The sequence below is a fragment of the Silene latifolia genome, chromosome 2, assembly GCF_048544455.1.
Source record: "Silene latifolia isolate original U9 population chromosome 2, ASM4854445v1, whole genome shotgun sequence".
NCBI lineage: Eukaryota > Viridiplantae > Streptophyta > Magnoliopsida > Caryophyllales > Caryophyllaceae > Silene > Silene latifolia.
Window position 1 is genome coordinate 198,356,032 of NC_133527.1, and position 18,520 is coordinate 198,374,551.

The 18,520-nt window shown below is 42.0% G+C and overlaps 2 protein-coding genes across 2 annotated transcripts; both read right to left on the reverse strand.

Annotated features, from left to right (window-relative positions):
* Positions 1–2,543: 2,543 nt before the first annotated feature.
* LOC141644356 (uncharacterized) lies at positions 2,544–4,509 on the reverse strand. The gene has a single exon (XM_074453860.1). The coding sequence runs from the start codon at positions 4,087–4,089 to the stop codon at positions 2,830–2,832; it is 1,260 nt and encodes a 419-aa protein (XP_074309961.1). The 5' UTR covers positions 4,090–4,509; the 3' UTR covers positions 2,544–2,829.
* Positions 4,510–16,276: 11,767 nt separating this feature from the next.
* LOC141644358 (photosystem II reaction center proteins PsbY, chloroplastic) lies at positions 16,277–17,138 on the reverse strand. Its single transcript, XM_074453861.1, has one exon. It carries the CDS (start codon positions 16,990–16,992, stop codon positions 16,399–16,401), a length of 594 nt encoding a protein of 197 aa, XP_074309962.1. The 5' UTR covers positions 16,993–17,138; the 3' UTR covers positions 16,277–16,398.
* Positions 17,139–18,520: the final 1,382 nt, after the last annotated feature.

The following is an 18,520-nucleotide window of genomic DNA, read 5'->3' on the forward strand; positions in this document are numbered from 1 at the left end:
AATAATAATAATAATAATATTATTATTAATAATATTAATATTAATATTAATAATAATAATAATAATAATATTAATATTAATAATAATAATAATTCCCTTCAAAATAATAATAATAATAATAATATTTAATAATAATAATAATAATAATAATAATAATAATAAAGAAATATAACTAAAAACACAAATAAAGATTATAAAATACTTTATTTATATAAGTTAATATTTTTGTACACATTACCTAATACATAAAAATAAAAAGTAAATCACATTACTTTTTTTTTTCTTTCTAATCATCTAGTTCCATACTATATCTTCCTCGTCACTTTCTTCATCTTAATTTGAGCTCACCCCGTCAAATCCATTGCCTCGCCAAATGTTCTTGACTATGTTATTTCGCACCTTGTACATAACTTTTTTCCGCTTATTATCAAACATGCCTAAATCTTTTGTCCCTAGAACGTTCTCATGTTGTATAACAGGTATCCCATGAGTGTGCATCCGTATAAAATTATGAAGTGTGAAATTAGAAACAATAATGGACATTTGATACTTAGGTGACATTTGAGGCATAACTTTTAACACCTTACACCTTTTTTTCAATTGACCAAATGTCATTTCAACTTTCATTCTCAATGACGAATGTCGGTAATTAAAATGCTCTAACATACCTTCGGGGGATAGGTAAGAATTCGGCTTTAAATAAATGTTTTTTTTTTTTGAAAAAATTATATAGAATAATAATTAATCTCGGATTGTTTATACAACCGATTTGAATGAAAATTGTATCTATTTTTTAAAACTCGTCAATATTATGAAACTTATTATTCTGCTTAACTTTTCTGAACTTAATTTTGCTGAACTTTTCTGAACTTAATTTTTCTTTGAACTTAATTTCTTTGAACTTTTCTGAACTTAATTTTGCTGAACTTAACTTAACTTAATTTTGCTGAACTTTTCTGAACTTAACTTAATTTTGCTGAACTTAACTTATAGAGAGTGACTTTAAGTCCAAAAGAACAGGGCCTTATACTTTATAATTTAATATTAATTTTATTTTATTTTAATGAAAAAAATATAATTATGAATTTATTTAAAAAAATAGAGTTTATTTATAAAAATATATTTATTGAAAAGATAATAATGTAATGAAAGAAAATTTTATTTATTACCTTATTTAGCTAGATGCTTTTTGGAGGGAAAACTAAGAGAATTTTTATTCTCTTAGTAGTAGGGGGGATGTTTAACTAAATGAGTTCAGAAATTTTATAGTAACGCTCATAATCTTTAAAACAAAATTCGAGACTTTATTATAAAACTCAGAAACTACACAACCAGTTGTTCTACTACGAGTTGTATCTTTGAATTGATCCAATAGCTGGTAACACCACAATCAACAAAAGCAGATCTCTACTGTCACTTCAATTGTTATCAGATTCGCCATGAATACGTCCTTACCGATTTGATATTCGCTGTCCTTACCGATTTGATATTCGCGATCACAGAATGTATGTTATATGTGTATCTTCACTAAGCGACATGATAGAATCGCGCTTAACGATTCTCAATTTATAGTATAGGTACCCCCAAGCAAATCCGGTAATCCTGATCACTTCCACTACTCTCCGATGGTAGCGATCTCTCGAATGGCTTGGGCCTCTTGTGTTCAAAGAAAAGCCCAAGTCCACTAAGCTTTTAATTTGATGAGTTTTGTAAATCCCATGAGGAGTTGTTATTGGCACAACAGACAGCATAAGGCACATTACAGAAAGCCAAGTGCTTCCTTAGATCTTAAGCCGCAACAACTTTAGTTTCCAAAAGCTTTTCTCACATGTTTTTACCTCCTTGCTAAATCTTGGGACACGCTCTTTCCCTTTTCATCATTGTGTTTTCCTTATATTAAGAGCTCAATTATATTTAATTGATTTCACTATTTATCAGCATGCCTCGCAATTATTTGGTTTCTATTAAAGATTAATAACTAGCTTGTTTGGTGTTTGCCGGTAAGGTTCTGTTTTTTTCGGTTTAAAGAAGCTGAATTGAACTGAATAGAGCTTAGACCTTATTCATTTTGGCTTTCTATCATCTCATTCTAGTTCAGCTCTACCCTATTCAATTCAGTTAGCTTACCTCAGGTTCAGTCAGTTCAGTTCAGTTCGATTCAGTTCCTTTTAGCCAAATTAAATAGAACAGGGCCTAAGTTGAACTAAATGGAGAGCCTAAGAACTAATTTATGAAGCGATGAGCTAAACTGAACTGAATAATGTAAAATTAAATTGAATAAAATTAAACTAAAATAAAATAAACTGAAATTAAGTTTGAATGAATTTTACAAAAACATTTCCCCACATATTATATAATTCAAGTACTATCTTGAATACTTGTGATGTGTAGCTTTTGACTTATCTAATTTTGTTGTCGGTCGTGCACCAAAACCATTTTTCTATAATATTACAACATTTAGGACACCAAGTCACCAACCACTATAAGGAAGGTGCACGAATGTTTCTTTCTCTTGTAAAAATCAAAGATATGCAAGTCAAATATTAACCGAGCAAATTCTATAATATGACCGTCGCACTTATAACAAGAAAAAATATGAAAAAGACCGTTGTACAAGAGAAATGTTGAACCAGCATGCATATTTGATTGTTAATCATGTTATATGGTGTTAGCATTTACTAGGTTAATTAGCCCTAACACAAGGAAATAAGATGCATGATATCTAAGAAATCAACATCAAAAGACCAAAAAACAAATATTAAAAAGCACAATTAAATTCTCACAATAAATTCTTGTTTAGATGGAAGCTAGTATATATCCGTCTTGAACTTAAGACTGGTCAAATGAATTGTTGAATTCATGATGAGGATCATCGCGATTTGCAGAAGAAGAAGATTGATGTTTGAAAAACCATTTCCAAACTTTGGAAGATTTCCTGCAGTTTCTCAACTCCCTTTCAGTAACACTACTTCTTCTACATGAACCACTCCTAACGAACATGTCGTGTTCATGATTTCCGCCTCTATAACCAAACTCCTTTGTCGACATCCCAAGCCGACTTCTCCTCATTGTCGCTAGATCAGGCACCCGCTTTGAATTATGATGATCTGATGACGATGTCATCCCGTCAAGTTTCAGATCTATATAAGCTGGATCATCACAGCTCGTGAATTCGCTCTCTTTTACTGAGTAAATATTATTATTATTATTATTACTATTATTGTAATTATAATTATTGTTCTTGTTAAGCCCATTTACATCAAGGTAATCGAAATTGCTAAATCTCGCTTCAGATTCACTAAAACAACTCATTTTAGCTGAATCTGGATAGAAATTACCAGTACTTACACTTGAAGCTCTTGCAGCTGAAGATGTTGAAACCGGGAAATTCCCGGTTTCTTCAGTATCATAAAACCCTCTAAAACTACTAACTGATCTTGATCTTGTTACCCCATTATTATTACACTCATAATTATTATTATTATTATTAATATTAATATTAATATTTTCCTCATAATTATTATTATTGTTTATATTGTTGTAGCTTTTTTCTTTCTTTTTCCTAAATAATCTTCCAATTTTCCAAAACTTATTATCTTTGGGTTCTTTTCTATCTACACCCACACAAATACTATTGCTTCTTCTCAAAGTGGCAAAATCATCCACATTCGCGGATGATAATCTCGGCTCTATTTTGGGTTTTCCGCTCATGACATCTGCTGCATAGTTGTTAAAAACATTATCATTCTCAAGCAAAAAGGAGATCCTCCCAACATTTCCAACATCAGCAGAGGATGCAGAATTAGGGTTATTTGATGAGAATAAATCAGCATCAGAAGCAGCACTAGTAGTACAAGAACAAGAAGAGGAAAACCCACTCCTTTGCTCCCCACATTGTGGACAAACAAGTTGATATAATCTATCAGTTAAACAAAATGCACAAATCCCACCTCTTGTAGTTGATGATGAAGATGGATGTTTCTTGCATGGAAACTCTACATAACCTTCTCCATATCCTTCTATTTCCCCACCATTGTTATTGTTATTATAATAATACTCTTCCTCTCTTTTTCCCCTGTTATTTCTCATCACTTATTAGATACTACCTACTCCGTCCTGATAGGTAGTTATTTATTTGACTTTTTTGTGAGGAGGGTTTTGAAACAGAGATAACTGTTGATCGGAACAGATGGAGTACTTAAACAGACAATGTTATGTATATATAGTTGTTTTTTTGTTATGATTCTCAGCGAAGACGATTGAGGTTGTTTATGAAGAGGTAGCTAGGTTAAGTATAGATGGATATTAAAGAGAATGAAGAGAATAACGTTAGCTTTACGTTACCCAAAAGAGAAGATGGAAGGAGAGAGTGCTGCAGGTATTATTATTGTGTTAGGGAAGGAGTGAGTGAAAACTGGGTGAAAGTGAGAAGAATGTTTATCACAGAAATAATTGAGTAAAAGGAATGAAACTACTAATCAATTCCAAAAATGCATGCTTTGTTATTATTCATCCAACATAAAGAGATACAACCATGCTTAAAAAAGCTCAAAGTCATCTTCTCCTATACTTTATTTTGAACCATGGACCCAACCACTATATATGTAATATGCTCCATCTCATCGTCTACACTTGTCAAAAGTAAAACACACTATCTCTAGTAAGCTACATATATACTTCATGTTACTTCACAAATTCTTACTCCCTCCCTTCCTCCCGATCATTTGTTGTCCTTTAATTCTGATATAAAGACCAAAAAAAGAGTAAAAGGTTAATTACTAAATGATATGTGAACCAAATTGAGTGTAAATGACCAAATTTGTTCATCAGATGCATTACTAAAATAGAAATGGCAACAATTGACTGAGACACTCAAAATGAAATAGGATAACAAATGACCGGGACGGAGAAGTATTTTACACGGACCATTTTCGTCTTCCTAAAAAAGACGTGATTTTGTGACTGTTCCGGGTGTAATTCCAGAGCAGATATTTGTTACCACTCGTAGCTCGTAGAAAGATGTCCTTGCTTGAATTCTCCTTTGATCTTTCCTGAAACGATGAACAAACTGAGGGCTCGGCTTTGGCCGAGCGTACTCACTCCGACGCTCAAGTCAGTTAACTTAGAGAGGTAAGTTGTTGTTACTTGGCTAAGAGTATATTGTAGAGAGATAAGATATTACCAGATGAATAGTGGTTATTAGGTCAATTTGTGGATCCTTTCCTCAATGAAGGTTGAGGAGTATTTATAGACTTTCACCTTTTGTCACGTAGTGGCCAAGTGGCCAAGTGGCTAGCAGGTGGAAAGACCGTTCTATCCTCCACCGACGGACCTATGGCAGGCTGGCCGAGGGGTCTTGGATATGAGTACGCGGATATGTGCCCCGGCTAGCTGGTTGCCATGCCGAGACCCAGGTGACAGGCCGATGGATTGCATCGGCTAGACTGTCTAAGTTGTTGACTTTGCTGTGGATACCCTTGACCTTGCTCAATATGTTGACTTGGTCAGCGGTGCAGAATATGCCCCATCAATTTGCCCCCAGCGTAGTCTATGCCATGGTATGGGCTCCGATGTATGTTGAGCGTATATTCTGCGCAAGTATTTTTGCAAAATTTCTGGTATCGACTTCTTCTGATGCATCGGCGTGGTTCTTGTTAGGCCGTACCATATCCCCCCTCCACATGGATGCGTAAAGGGCATCCGATGTGGAAAAGAAAATGATTTGGCCGAGACAAGGGGTTGAGAGTGCGGTTGTTTTTGATTCCCCCCGGCCGTGCTTCCTAGCTTGGTTGATCATGTGGCGGCGGAGAGCGGTACCTAGGAATTTGTTGAGGGAGATGAACAGGCGAAGAGATGTGAATGGGCGTATTGAATACGCTTGGTCACTGTTGCATTGATTGACATTTAACTGTTGCAACGATTGACATTCCGTGGTTGCATGTCTGACACGTGTCTGTTCGTTGATTGGTTGACGCTTCATGGGCTGTGCCCTGATTGGTCCTTCTTCATGGGCTTTTCCCTATAAATAGCGCAGTTATTCCGTGATTTTGGCCACCAATTTCATTTTCTCAAATTTTCTTCAAAATCTTCATCTTTCTAAACTTTCAAGGGCTTCCTTTTCTTCTGATCTTTCGAGTTTTTGATCCGGCGAGCGTTTTTCTTCAAGGTAATAAAACAAATTTTCTTTTTATTTTGTTAGTAATTGTTGCGAACATGTCTTTCAACGATCTTTGGACCTAGTAAACCCTGCGTCGGGGGGCCCTAGGTCTCCTTCCCCTGAAGTTGATCCTCAAATTTTGGAGGAATGGGAGGACGATGATGATGTCGGTGATTTTGGTGATGATTTCGGTGATGATGTGGAAAGGCCTCGTCCTAATGAGGGGAGGCAGTACGTTATGGATCATGGCGACGCCTATAAGGTCCGTCTTGACCGTACTTGGACTCATAAGCTCGCCAGTTGTTCCGGCGAGACATTTTTCGAGGGCCATTTTTTCTTCGGTAGGGGATATAAAATTGTTATCCCTGAGGAGGGTCAAGCCGTCTGTTGCCCTCCACCGGGCTACACCGGCGTATACATGAGGCATTTGGAGTATGGGCTCCGGTTTCCGCTGAATGGGTACGTTATGGCCATCATTAAAGCCATGAACGTTGCTGTTGCCCAACTGCACTCGTTCGCTATGAGGACCATAGTCGGCTTCGTCTGGCTTTGTCTCTTCAAGGGAGAGGCTCCAACGGTGAATTTATTCCGCCGGCTTCACCATCTCAAACCATTCTCTGGCCGCGTCGGATGGTACAGTGTGCAAATGGAGCAGGGTTATGTCTCTGTTGACAAACTTTCTTCTTGCAAGGACTGGCAAGGTCGGTGGGTGTACGTTAAGGTGCCGGGTGACTATCCGCTGCCCTGCTCCTTCCAGCACAAAGTAAATTTGCGGTGCGAGACTAAGGCGGAGCATGACAGATGGGTCAGCCGGAAGAAGCTTAAAATGGACGCCAGCAAGGTTCTTCTTACGGATGATGAGAAGCTGGCGATGAGGCTCTTTGAGGTGGACAAGGATGGGGTGCCGAAAAGATGGATTCCCCCGACGCAGATCATTCTTCAGGATGAGCCGCTCTGCCATGTCGGCCTCATACCGGCCCTAGCACAGGGTGAGTGGGGCCGGTGTGAGGCCCATCACCGCTCTCAACGTTCCTGTTTCTCGAACTTCGATTTGTTTCCTCTACTTAACTCTTGCTTTGTTTCTTTCGCAGACCATTTTGGACCGGACCTGTCTGAGGATATCCTCCGGAGAATGGGGCTGCACAAAGATAAAACTGTTGCTAACTTGCATCCCAAAGCTCTAGCCCATGACCGCAGGACGTCGCCGAATGATCTTATGGAACAACGGCTGAAGGGCTTGAGCATGGAGGAGGCCCAGGCGAAGGTTGTTAGCGGCGTAGTGCGTCGGACGCGGAAAACAAAGCAACCGGCGGCGACGGCGTCGACACCGGTTCCACCTCCCATCCCCCCCCTTAAGTAGGAGACGGTGGAGATTGTTGATATTCCTGATGAGGACTCTGATGCAGAGGGATCTCCCCTTATCCGTAAGAGGAAACAGACAGCCTCTACCGCTGGCAAAGAAGTGCCTCCTCCGGCCAAAAAGGCCAAGCATGGTACCTATCTATCCTGTGGCTCAAATTTAGCCGGGTCATTAGGTGCTCCTGATGACAGGCTTTCTGATGTGTAGATATATGTTGATACTGATGCTTTCGTTAAATTTTTGCAGACCAGCCGCTGTCGGCTTTTGCTCTCATTGGGCAGCAAGGGGAGGGGACCTCCGCGCAGGTTGGTGATCAAGGTGTCACCGTCAACTCTTCATCCCAGAAGGCTTCCCTTTCCCAGCTGCAGGCTGGTGGTCAGAGTGTCACCACCGTCCCTTCATCCCAGAAGGCTTCCGTCTCCCAGCTTATAGAGGAAGGCACGAAGTTGATTAAGGAGCTGGCGAGGTGGAACGTGGTTACCGGTGCTCGTCTCATGGAGCAGGAGAAGGCCGTGGCTCGAGCTGTTTTTGAGCGTAATGCCACTAAGCAAGTGGCTGCGTCGGCGAAGCTGGATCTCCTCAATGAGCAGAGGCTTAGGGGAGATGCTGAGAAGGCGCTCTTGGCTGAGAGAAAACTCAGGGAGGACGCTGAAAAGGAGGTCCTCGCTGAGAGAGCGAAGGCCGAAGCTGCGAAGCTGTTGGAGAAGTGTAGCTTTGTTCAGAGGCGTGCCGACCTCTATCTCCAGCAGAGGAACGAATCCAGGGACCTGTTTAAGGCCCAGGCGGAGGTGATTCGGAGCAAAGAGGCCATCATCAAGCAAAAGGAGGAGGACATTGAGATGCTCCAAACCGTCATGCTCCCCAACCTGTGCGCTGAATTCCGGGACTTGGCCGAAGGAGCTGCTAGGGAAGTGATCGGGGAGCTTTTCCCTCTTGATGGTTCCTTTCCGTGGGGCAAATATGACGAGCTGCTTGATGACAAGCTCGAGGCTAAGGAGAAAGCCGTGGCGGAGAAGGCCAAGGAGGCGGTGAGGGCGAAGATGGAGAAGGAGGCGGCCGCGGAGAAAGCAGCTCTTGCTGAGAAGGCTAAGGCGGCCAAAGAGGAAGCCGAGAGAATGAGGGCAGCTGATGCCGCCGAGGCCAAAGCTGAGGCTGCTAGAAAAGCTGCTGGGTTTTCTATTGAAGAAGATGCGGCTACTGCTGCCGGTGGTGAGCAGCAACAGGCATAGGGAGGCGGGCGGTCGTCACCAGGCTCACCCGGCGTCTCAGATAGCTTCAGCTCCTCACTAATACCATGGGCTGCTTGATGAGAACAAGTTTACAGCAGATCTGCTTCAGCTCCTCACACACTACCATGTGCTGCTTGATGAGAACAAGTTTACAGCAGATCTGCTTCAGCTGTTCGGGAGCCAATTATTAAGCCCTTCCTCCCTGCCATCTTTTGGCGCTTCAGATGACATATTTGTAATTTTTGCTTTTCTTTCCTTGTATTTTGTACAACTTTGGTAGGTTGTGTTTTGGCTTATCCCAATGGGGACGGCCGTCGTCTGCATTCTTTTCACCTGTAACCTGTTATTATTAATAAGAGTTCGTTTCTTTTGCCTTCGGCATGGCCGAGGTCTTTACTTTATTTCTTTTACTTGCGCTTTTAAAAGTTGAGCGTCTCAACTGTATTTAGCGTTCCTACTTTGCCTCTGGCTTGGCCGATGTCTTCTCTCGTTTTTGTCTGAGTTGCCCTTTTACGTTATTAATTGAGCGTCTCTTTTTGTTTCCGCTTCGGCTTGGCCGAGGCAGTTTAGAGTGTGTATCTCAACTGTGTTTAACGCTTCTAAGGTATTTTGACTGTTTATCAACTGCGCTGGCCGCGACTGTCGCGGTGTCTGCTTTCTGATGGAGACTGCCGCTCTTGTCGGTACGACAGTATGAGTCGGCGTCTGTTCCTGGATAGCGTGTTACGCGGCGTCTACCACTTTAAGTGACTGCCGAAGCGTCTACTATTTGGGGTGACTGCCACAGCGCTACATTTCTTGATGGAGACCACCGCTCTTGTCTATGACAGTGTGAGCCGGCGTCTGTTCCTGGATAGCGTGTTACGCGGCGTCTACCACTTTAAGTGACTGCCGAAGCGTCTACTATTTGGGGTGACTGCCACAGCGCTACATTCCTTCATGGAGACTGCCGCTCTTGTCGGGAGGACAGTGTGAGCCGGCGTCTGTTCCTGGATAGCGTGTTACGCGGCGTCTACCACTTTAAGTGACTGCCGAAGCGTCTACTATTTGGGGTGATCGCCACGGCGCTACATTTCTTGATGGAGACCACCGCTCTTGTCTATGACAGTGTGAGCGGCGTACATTCTGGATAGCGTGTTACGCGGCGTCTACCACTTTAAGTGACTGCCGAAGCGTCTACTATTTGGGGTGACTGCCACAGCGCTACATTCCTTCATGGAGACTGCCGCTCTTGTCGGGAGGACAGTGTGAGCCGGCGTCTGCTTCTTGATAGCGTGTTACGTAGCGTCTACCACTTTAAGTGACTGCCGAAGCGTCTACTATTTGGGGTGACTGCGACGGCGCTTATTTCTTCATAACGACTGCCGCTCTTGTCGGATTGACAGTGTGAGCCGGCGTCGACCTCTTTTTTCATAACGACTGCCGCTCTTGTCGGATTGACAGTGTGAGCCGGCGTCGACCTCTTTCTTCATAACGACTGCCGCTCTTGTCGGTATGACAGTGTGAGCCGGCGTCGACCTCTTTCTTCATAACGACTGCCGCTCTTGTCGGTATGACAGTGTGAGCCGGCGTCGGCTTCTTTCTTCCTGCTAGTGACTATGGGGAAAATGGACATTTTGATGGAAGACTTGGTCGATTTTACATTAGATATAAACATGCGTCGGGGTGCCCACAGCTGTTTTGGACACCTCCGCCGCTATACAAGGTCTACCAGTTTCCTAATGCCTCATTAGAGGCGCTCCTCCCCCGTCAGTCGTCGGTCGCATCCATGAGGTCGCCCTCCCGTTGTGAGGATGAGCTCCTCCCCTTCTCCGACTGCTTTGCCACTTTGAGGGAATGCATGTTGCATCCTCTGGCGGATATCTGGATGTTGACCACCTCGTCCTTCTCGTCCTTGGAGACGAGCTTATGCGCTTCCCCCCGGTCCGAGACATACATTAGTGTCAGGGCCCAGATGGACATCACTGCGTCGGCCTCGCTCAGAGTGACTCGGCCTATGAGAACGTTGTAGGCGGACGAGCCGTCAATGACTACGAACTCAGCTAGGACATTCTTAGCCGCATTCCCCTCGCCGAACATCACCGGTAGTCTGATTGAACCCAGGGGTACCAGGCCAGCCCCGGAGAAGCTGTACAGTGGATGGGTGCAGGGGCTCAAGTCCTTGATTCTCAGGCCGAGGCTGTGGAAGCACTCCCTAAACATGATGTTCGTGTAGGCGCCTGTGTCAATCAGACACCTCTTTACTAGGTGGTTGGATATGTCCAAGTTGACTACGAGTGGGTCGCTGTGAGGGGCGATGACTCCCTCGTAGTCCTTACTTCCAATAGTCATATCGGGAATGTTGGAAGCGGGGGTCGCTGCGTTGGGCACGAAATTGATGGCCTGATACAGCTCGTTCAGGTGCCGTTTGTGCCCATGAGCTGACCCACCGTTCTCGTTACCTCCGATGACTACATGGATCACTCCTATCCGTTGAAAGACGGATTTCTTATCTGAGCCGCTGGCGTCAGTCTTTTGGCCTTTGGCCACATACTTGTCGAGGCTTCCCTTCCGGATTAGCTCTTCAATGGCATTCTTCAGATGCCGGCAGTTGTCAGTGAGGTGGCCGGTGCAACCGTGGTACTCGCAGTACTGGCTCGTGTCACCGTCTCCTTTTGGCTTGGGAGGCCGTTCCCACTTCTGGCCCTCGTTTCTGCTCAGGGCGAAGACCTCGGCGGCCGATGCGACCAGAGGGGTTTTATCATGGTAATGCCTTTGGTAAAACGTTCCCGAACTCCCCCCGGCGCCCGTCGAGTCCTGCTTCCTGGCAGATCTATCAGACCGTGACCTGTTATTGTCACGGCGTTTCTCATCAGACCGTGACCCGTTATTGTCACGGCGTCTCTCATCCGGGTTGTCATCCCGGCGGCTTTTCCTTTCTGAGGGCTCGACCTCGCTGGGGCCTACCCAGGTCTTGTGATAGTCTTCCACCTTGATGGCCTGGTCGGCCATCCTCCTAGCGGCGTCTAGGCCCAAACCCCCGTACTTGATGAGCTCGTCTTTTAAGTTTCCCTTTGGGAGGCCTTTCATCAGTGCGAAAGCCGCCAGTTCGGGGTTGATCTCCCGAATCTGCTGAACCTTGCCGTCAAACCTCTTCACATAGCTTCGTAGAGACTCGCCCTCCTCCTGTTTGATAGTTAGGAGGTCCGACGTCTCCACGGCCGTCCTCTTGTTGCAAGAGTACTGGGCTATGAAGGCGTCCTTTAGGTCGGCGAAACAGTATACCGAGCCGTCGGGAAGCCCCTTGTACCAATTTTGAGCCATCCCATGCAGAGTCGTTGGGAAGACTCGGCACCAGACCTCATCGGGTTGCTCCCATACCGACATGTAAGACTCGAAAGCCTCGGCGTGGTCGGTTGGGTCACTATCTCCTTTGTATGTGAACGCCGGCAACTTCAGCTTAGTTGGCACGGCGGTGTCTAGGACATAGTCACTGAGGGGCTGTTTGACCACGTGTCGAATGACACGCGGCGATCGGCTCCTCGCATTCCTAGTCCGGCTCTTCTCCTCGTAGCGGGAAGGACTCCTCCTTCGACTCGGGCTTCTTCTCCGACTCTCCTGAGTCGGACTTCTCTGGTTCCTCCGGGGTGTGCCTCGTCGGTGCTGCGGCGACGCTGTCCTCTCTCGAGTACGAGAAGGACTTATGTTTACCACGACCACTTTGGGCTCCTCTGCTGGAGGGCCGGCTTCTCCTAGTGCTTCGTTCAGATTTCTCGGAGTCACGTTTTGGGCCCTGGTCTCTTGGACGGTTTCCGCCGCTCTTGTCGGCGTGACAGTTTGAGCTGGCGTACTCCCAATCAGGTCCAGGAGCATCTTCAGTTTTGCTGTGTCAACCACGTGCCCCATGATGGTGACCTGGTTGACGGGCAGCGGCGTGTCTGGTATTATCGGCATCCCGAATTCCGGCTGTACTACTCCGCCGGTGGAGGGCTGCACGACTCCAGAATTGTGAAAAGTATCATCTTGGTAGAATGCGGTTTCGTCGGTCGCGACTATCTCTTGTTGTTTCGACATCTTCTCAGCTTTTTGGGTGGGTTTTTGTGTTTTTGTTTTTGTTGTTTGGGAATGAATGTGACTAGCTTCTAGTGTCTTTTCCCCACAGACGGCGCCAATTGTTCCGGGTGTAATTCCAGAGCAGATATTTGTTACCACTCGTAGCTCGTAGAAAGATGTCCTTGCTTGAATTCTCCTTTGATCTTTCCTGAAACGGTGAACAAACTGAGGGCTCGGCTTTGGCCGAGCGTACTCACTCCGACGCTCAAGTCAGTTAACTTAGAGAGGTAAGTTGTTGTTACTTGGCTAAGAGTATATTGTAGAGAGATAAGATATTACCAGATGAATAGTGGTTATTAGGTCAATTTGTGGATCCTTTCCTCAATGAAGGTTGAGGAGTATTTATAGACTTTCACCTTTTGTCACGTAGTGGCCAAGTGGCCAAGTGGCTAGCAGGTGGAAAGACCGTTCTACCCTCGACCGACGGACCTATGGCAGGCTGGTCGAGGGGTCTTGGATATGAGTACGCGGATATGTGCCCCGGGCTAGCTGGTTGCCATGCCGAGACCCAGGTGACAGGCCGATGGATTGCATCGGCTAGACTGTCTAAGTTGTTGACTTTGCTGTGGATACCCTTGACCTTGCTCAATATGTTGACTTGGTCAGCGGTGCAGAATATGCCCCATCAGTGACCATTGGTAAAAATAATGGTTTAACTAGTTTTACGGCTTATAGTAACTTGGTTTCCAAAATTGGCCACAATTGACTGTAAAATAATCATAAAATTACGTCTTTTTGAAAAATAATCAAAATGATCTGTCTTATAGGTGACCAACTGATGCTTATACTTACCGTTAAAGATCTTAAATTAAGACGGTCTTATTAATTATGAGTACTTACTCTACTTATTACCATCCATCCAGCAGGGATGAAAAATCCATCATGACCTTTATCATGTGCACCAATTGAAATATGAGTGCCATTAAAGTCCATTATGTTAACGGTGATCAACCATATGCCAAGGCTGGCCCTATTCCAATGTATTCCTGTATTTTCCTTAAGCTCTATAGACAGCATACTCCATGCATGATACCATAAAAACAATTTTTTTTATTAAATAACATATATACACATTCTTATTTAAGACAGGTATATATAATTTTTTTTTAATACACAACATTATAAACAAATGTCACTTTTTCTACTAGTGTAATAAAAATTTATCCATATTAATATTAAGGGGTCGTTTGGTTACCCATTCTAAAACACATGAATTGTAATTCATTGGATTTGGACAGCTCAACTTCAAACGATCATATCTCCTTCGTCACTTAACCAAAAACGGCGTATGCCCACTCGTTCGAAAGCTAACATAATGTACTTTCATCTCCAACAAACATCACACCAAAAATTGTCACGCTTTCGGATATATTGAGCTTTTAAATCAAGTGAACAAATCTGAATGACAAGAGCGACTTGAACTTTCGTTTTAAACTTATACTCATGTCCCTAATCATGTATCAATCTTGTGTCAGAACAAAAATGTCCTTAAATCACACGGTCGGTTCCTACGGTCAAATAAAGCTTACACGTAAATTTCGAGAACCAACAGAAGACGTTTGAGGGTGCCGGTATGCGATAAACCAGCTTAAGGCGAAAATCGCATAATCGTTAACAATGGATTAATATTTGTTATTTAGGGTTGAAGTTGAATTGGCTAACCTTTTGAAGCGATCACGGACACGTGGTAGAAAACCTGGGAGAAAAAAAATGTGACGCGATATAGCGTTCCGAACGGCATAAATTGAAGTGTATATTACACGATTGTCGTGATTTCAGAGTGCCGAAATAAAAATGTCCATAAATTACCCAGATGGTTCCTTGGTACAGATAAAACGACCACACAAAATTTGAGAAGTAACAGAGGACATTTGAGGGTGCTGTTATGCGATAAACCAGATTAGGGGCGAAAATCACTTAATCGTAAACAGTGGATTAATACTCCATATTAGTTATTTGGAGTTGATTGAATAGGCTAACTTCTGAAGCGACCCCGGACACGTGGTAGAAAAACGAGGAGAAAAAGAGACGTGGCCCGGTATGACCTTCCGAACGACACAAATTGAAGTGTATATAACACGGTTTAATTTTCAGGATTTCAGAGTGCCAGAACAAAAATGACCATATAAATCATACGACTCGTTCCTAGGGTCAGATAAAACATTTGAGTTTATTCTCTTAGTATATAGGAGGATTTCAATTCCCTTAAAAACATCATTTAAATTTTTTTTTTTTCTTATCATGTGTCCATCGGACATAGTTTAGAATAATCGTGAATATTATTGCTCTGGCCATACTAATTACACAAATTCTCATTGAAGTCGGATAGTATCCCTTTTAATATGCAAGTGCAGGCCGTCTTTGGGCCTGTGCGACTCGTACTGCTGCACATGCCCCAAAATTTTAAGCCCAGAAATCCAAGTAAAAGGAGATAAATACATTGCACCGCATAAGTAAGTCAGTGAAAAATAAGTTAATGTTTTGTTTTTCCACTTGCATTGAAGTGGTGGGCCCACACAGCTGTTTTATTTTTATTTTAATTTGAGAAGATTGAGCAAATATATTATTGTACATTTGTACCTTCTTGGCGAGAGTAGTACTAGGATGAGTGACCTCCTGGGAAGGCCTCGTGTTGCACCCCTTATTTGACCAAAAAAAAAAACATTTGTACCTTCTTGGCTCCTAGAACTCAACCATTTTTTTTACAAGTAAAATTACACATAGAACGACACCAAAAATTCGGGAAATTACTTCGAGTTTGGCTTGCCTAATTAACTAATTTTATATTCTTGTGTGGGTAATTTATTGCTTTATCTATTCCGGTCATTTGTTTACCTATTTCATTTTAAGGGTGTCTCATTCATTTGTTTACATTTTTATTTGGTAATATTTTTCAAGGGTAATTTGTTTAACTTGATTTTTGTGTCAAAACAAAAAATAAACAAATAACCGGGACAAATGGAGTATTTAAATTAACATATTTACATATTTTATGGGGCCCTATTTTTATATTTCGTACTGGGTGCTCTAATACTTGTTGGAGATGCTTTAGCTTACTGCCAAGTTGACAATAATAGAACGTTATCGGATGGTACTCAATATGTTGTTCCACCTGTTGTATGCCAAATACTCCGTATATGTATTTTAATAAAATCGTAATCCACAAACACTTGCCCTTTTTGGTGAATTTACTTGCCAATTTGTGAATTTGCGACTCGAACATGAAACGCTACATTGGTAAGTAAACCAATACTTACAAAAAATAACATTGGTAAGTTAACCATAACTCGGTAGTAATTTTGTGGACTAGTAGAAATTTAATAATTTTATGTAATTTCCTATTTAACGCCTATTAATAGATCTGTCGAGTTAGACGAGTAATAATTTTACAAAACAAACAAACAAAACACAACCACAAAAACATTAACAGAATCAAGCTTAAGCCAAAAGGGATAATTAACATTAATATGCTAGAAAATAAACACAATATTACAAATAATTTCCTAGCACAATTACCCCAAAACCAAAAATATACATCATTAATTTTTTTATTAAATTTTTTATTGAGACCTCATTTTATTAATTTGGTTCAAAGCAGGCTGCAAAATGTTAAACAAGACCCATCCAATAGCCGGTAACACCACAATCAACAAAAGCAGACCTCTACTGTCACTTTCACTACTCGCCGCGATCTTAGCAATCTCTTCAATAGCTTGGGCCTCTTGTGTTGAAAACAAAAGCCCAAGTCCACTAAGCCCAAGCCCAATAATCACACCCCTTTCACTCCTCATCTTATTAATTTGGTTCAAAGCTGGTTGCAAAATATTGTACAAGACCCACCCAATAGCTGGGACCAATGGGAGCAATAAGGCTAGCCCACGGTTATCGCCTTCGGCGATATCCGCTAGTTGTTGGGCTGCCATGGCTGGATCAACTGAGCCCAATGTAGTGAATATTGCCCCGGCTATCGCCCCGCTAGTGATTTTTTGGCTTGTTGTTGGGTTAATTAGTCCCTTTGGGAGGTTTTGGATTGACAAAAGTGAAATGGGCTTTGAAGTGGGCTTTGATGGGTTGGAAATTGCCATTTTAGTTGTGTTAGGAGTTAAGCATTTTGTGTTGAGAATTGCCATTGTTGTTGCCATTGTTGATGCCATTTTTTTTATGAAGAATTTGATGATTTTTTTTTTTTTTGAGATTATATTTCTTCTTGTTTTTGTGAGAATGAAAGTGTGATTGCAAAAAAATGAGGTTTAAGTTTTGGGTAGAAATGGGATATAGAGATTTTGATGCTTAGTATTGAAAGAAATGGACCAATAGAATTGGGTTATTTAGATTGGAGTCTTATCTTTAGATTGTGTAGTTGTGTGTTTTGGACCTCATGTTGTATGGCCTACAATATTACTTTCTTATCACTTTGACCTTATATTATGAGGTGGGTGTGTTAGTTGATTTTGTAGAAATGATCAAAGGATCTTTGTGTTATAGTATAGCTTGTGGATGCCAAATGTATAAATAAATGAATGCTTCTAGTAGTTTTAGAGCTTATGTCACGTACATTGTTTGTTTATTTTTTAGGATTGGAAACTCTCTTGTAGTTATCAAACAAATGAAGGGTTCTTAGAAATATGATAAGTCGATTGGAACTTATATTATATACGGTCTCAACTCTCGATAGATCTAATAAATAGGTCAATTGGGGTCGGGTTCGGTTCGGGTCGGGTTTAATTTGAGTAGGGTCAATTCAAGTTTAACCGGAACTTAAGTTACCTCATTTCAAAGTCTGTTATCCGGATAGGGGCAGTGTGTAACAAAAAAAATTTGGGTCGGGTCAATTCGAGTTACAAGCCCTCATTTCAGGTGTCGAGTTATTTAAGATGGATCGATTTTGTCCGACCCACTCTAGGAGTCTGGGGGTATAGTCCTACATGCCCCCCTTAAAATTGTTACAGTCCGTCTCATTGAAGACGCACTATCAGTAACAAGCTGAAGATAGAAAGTGACCCTCTAACAAAATGTAAGTGGGAGGGCAAGTGGGGGTATCCGTTTCCCCTCTATTTGCACTATTTATTTGCATTTTGTGAGAGGAACACTATCCGTCTTCAGCTTGTGACGAATAGTATCCGTCTTTAATGAAATTTTGTGAAATTGTTAATGGAATATTCACGCAACGCAAACTACTAAGCTCAATAAGCAAGCAATTGTTATTGCTCAAATAACGAACACGTAAATCAATGTACTTTTATCGTCTCAGTGATCTATTTACGTTTTACTCATTTATTATAAAAAGTGTGTTAATTAAAGGTAAATATATAATTAAGACGAAGTGAGTTGATTTAAAATGGTGGCAACTAATTTTTACGTCAATATTCATCATCTATTCATCTGTGATAAATTGTTTGATGGTTTAAGTTAATTCATTTGTACTTGAACAAGTAAAAATGAGCTGCCCACGAAACCATTAAATAGAGAAGCCCAATCCTTACTTAAGGTGCACATGTGACATTATTGTACTTTGGGCCACAAGAGAAAGAAACAATATAGAACTAGTTTTATACTCTGTGCAATAATGCACGGGCTTGTGTAAATGTATCTTAGGGGTGTTTGGTAAACGGTGGATTGAGAAATTTTCAAAGATATTGAGCGCTTTTAGGCCTGTTTTTGGATGAAACGGATCGATCTCGA

What these genes read in the sequence shown, in the direction of transcription:
- LOC141644356 (XM_074453860.1), bottom strand. Translation starts at nt 4,089, where the DNA reads ATGAGAAATAACAGGGGAAAAAGAGAGGAAGAGTATTATTATAATAAC.
- LOC141644358 (XM_074453861.1), bottom strand. Translation starts at nt 16,992, where the DNA reads ATGGCATCAACAATGGCAACAACAATGGCAATTCTCAACACAAAATGC.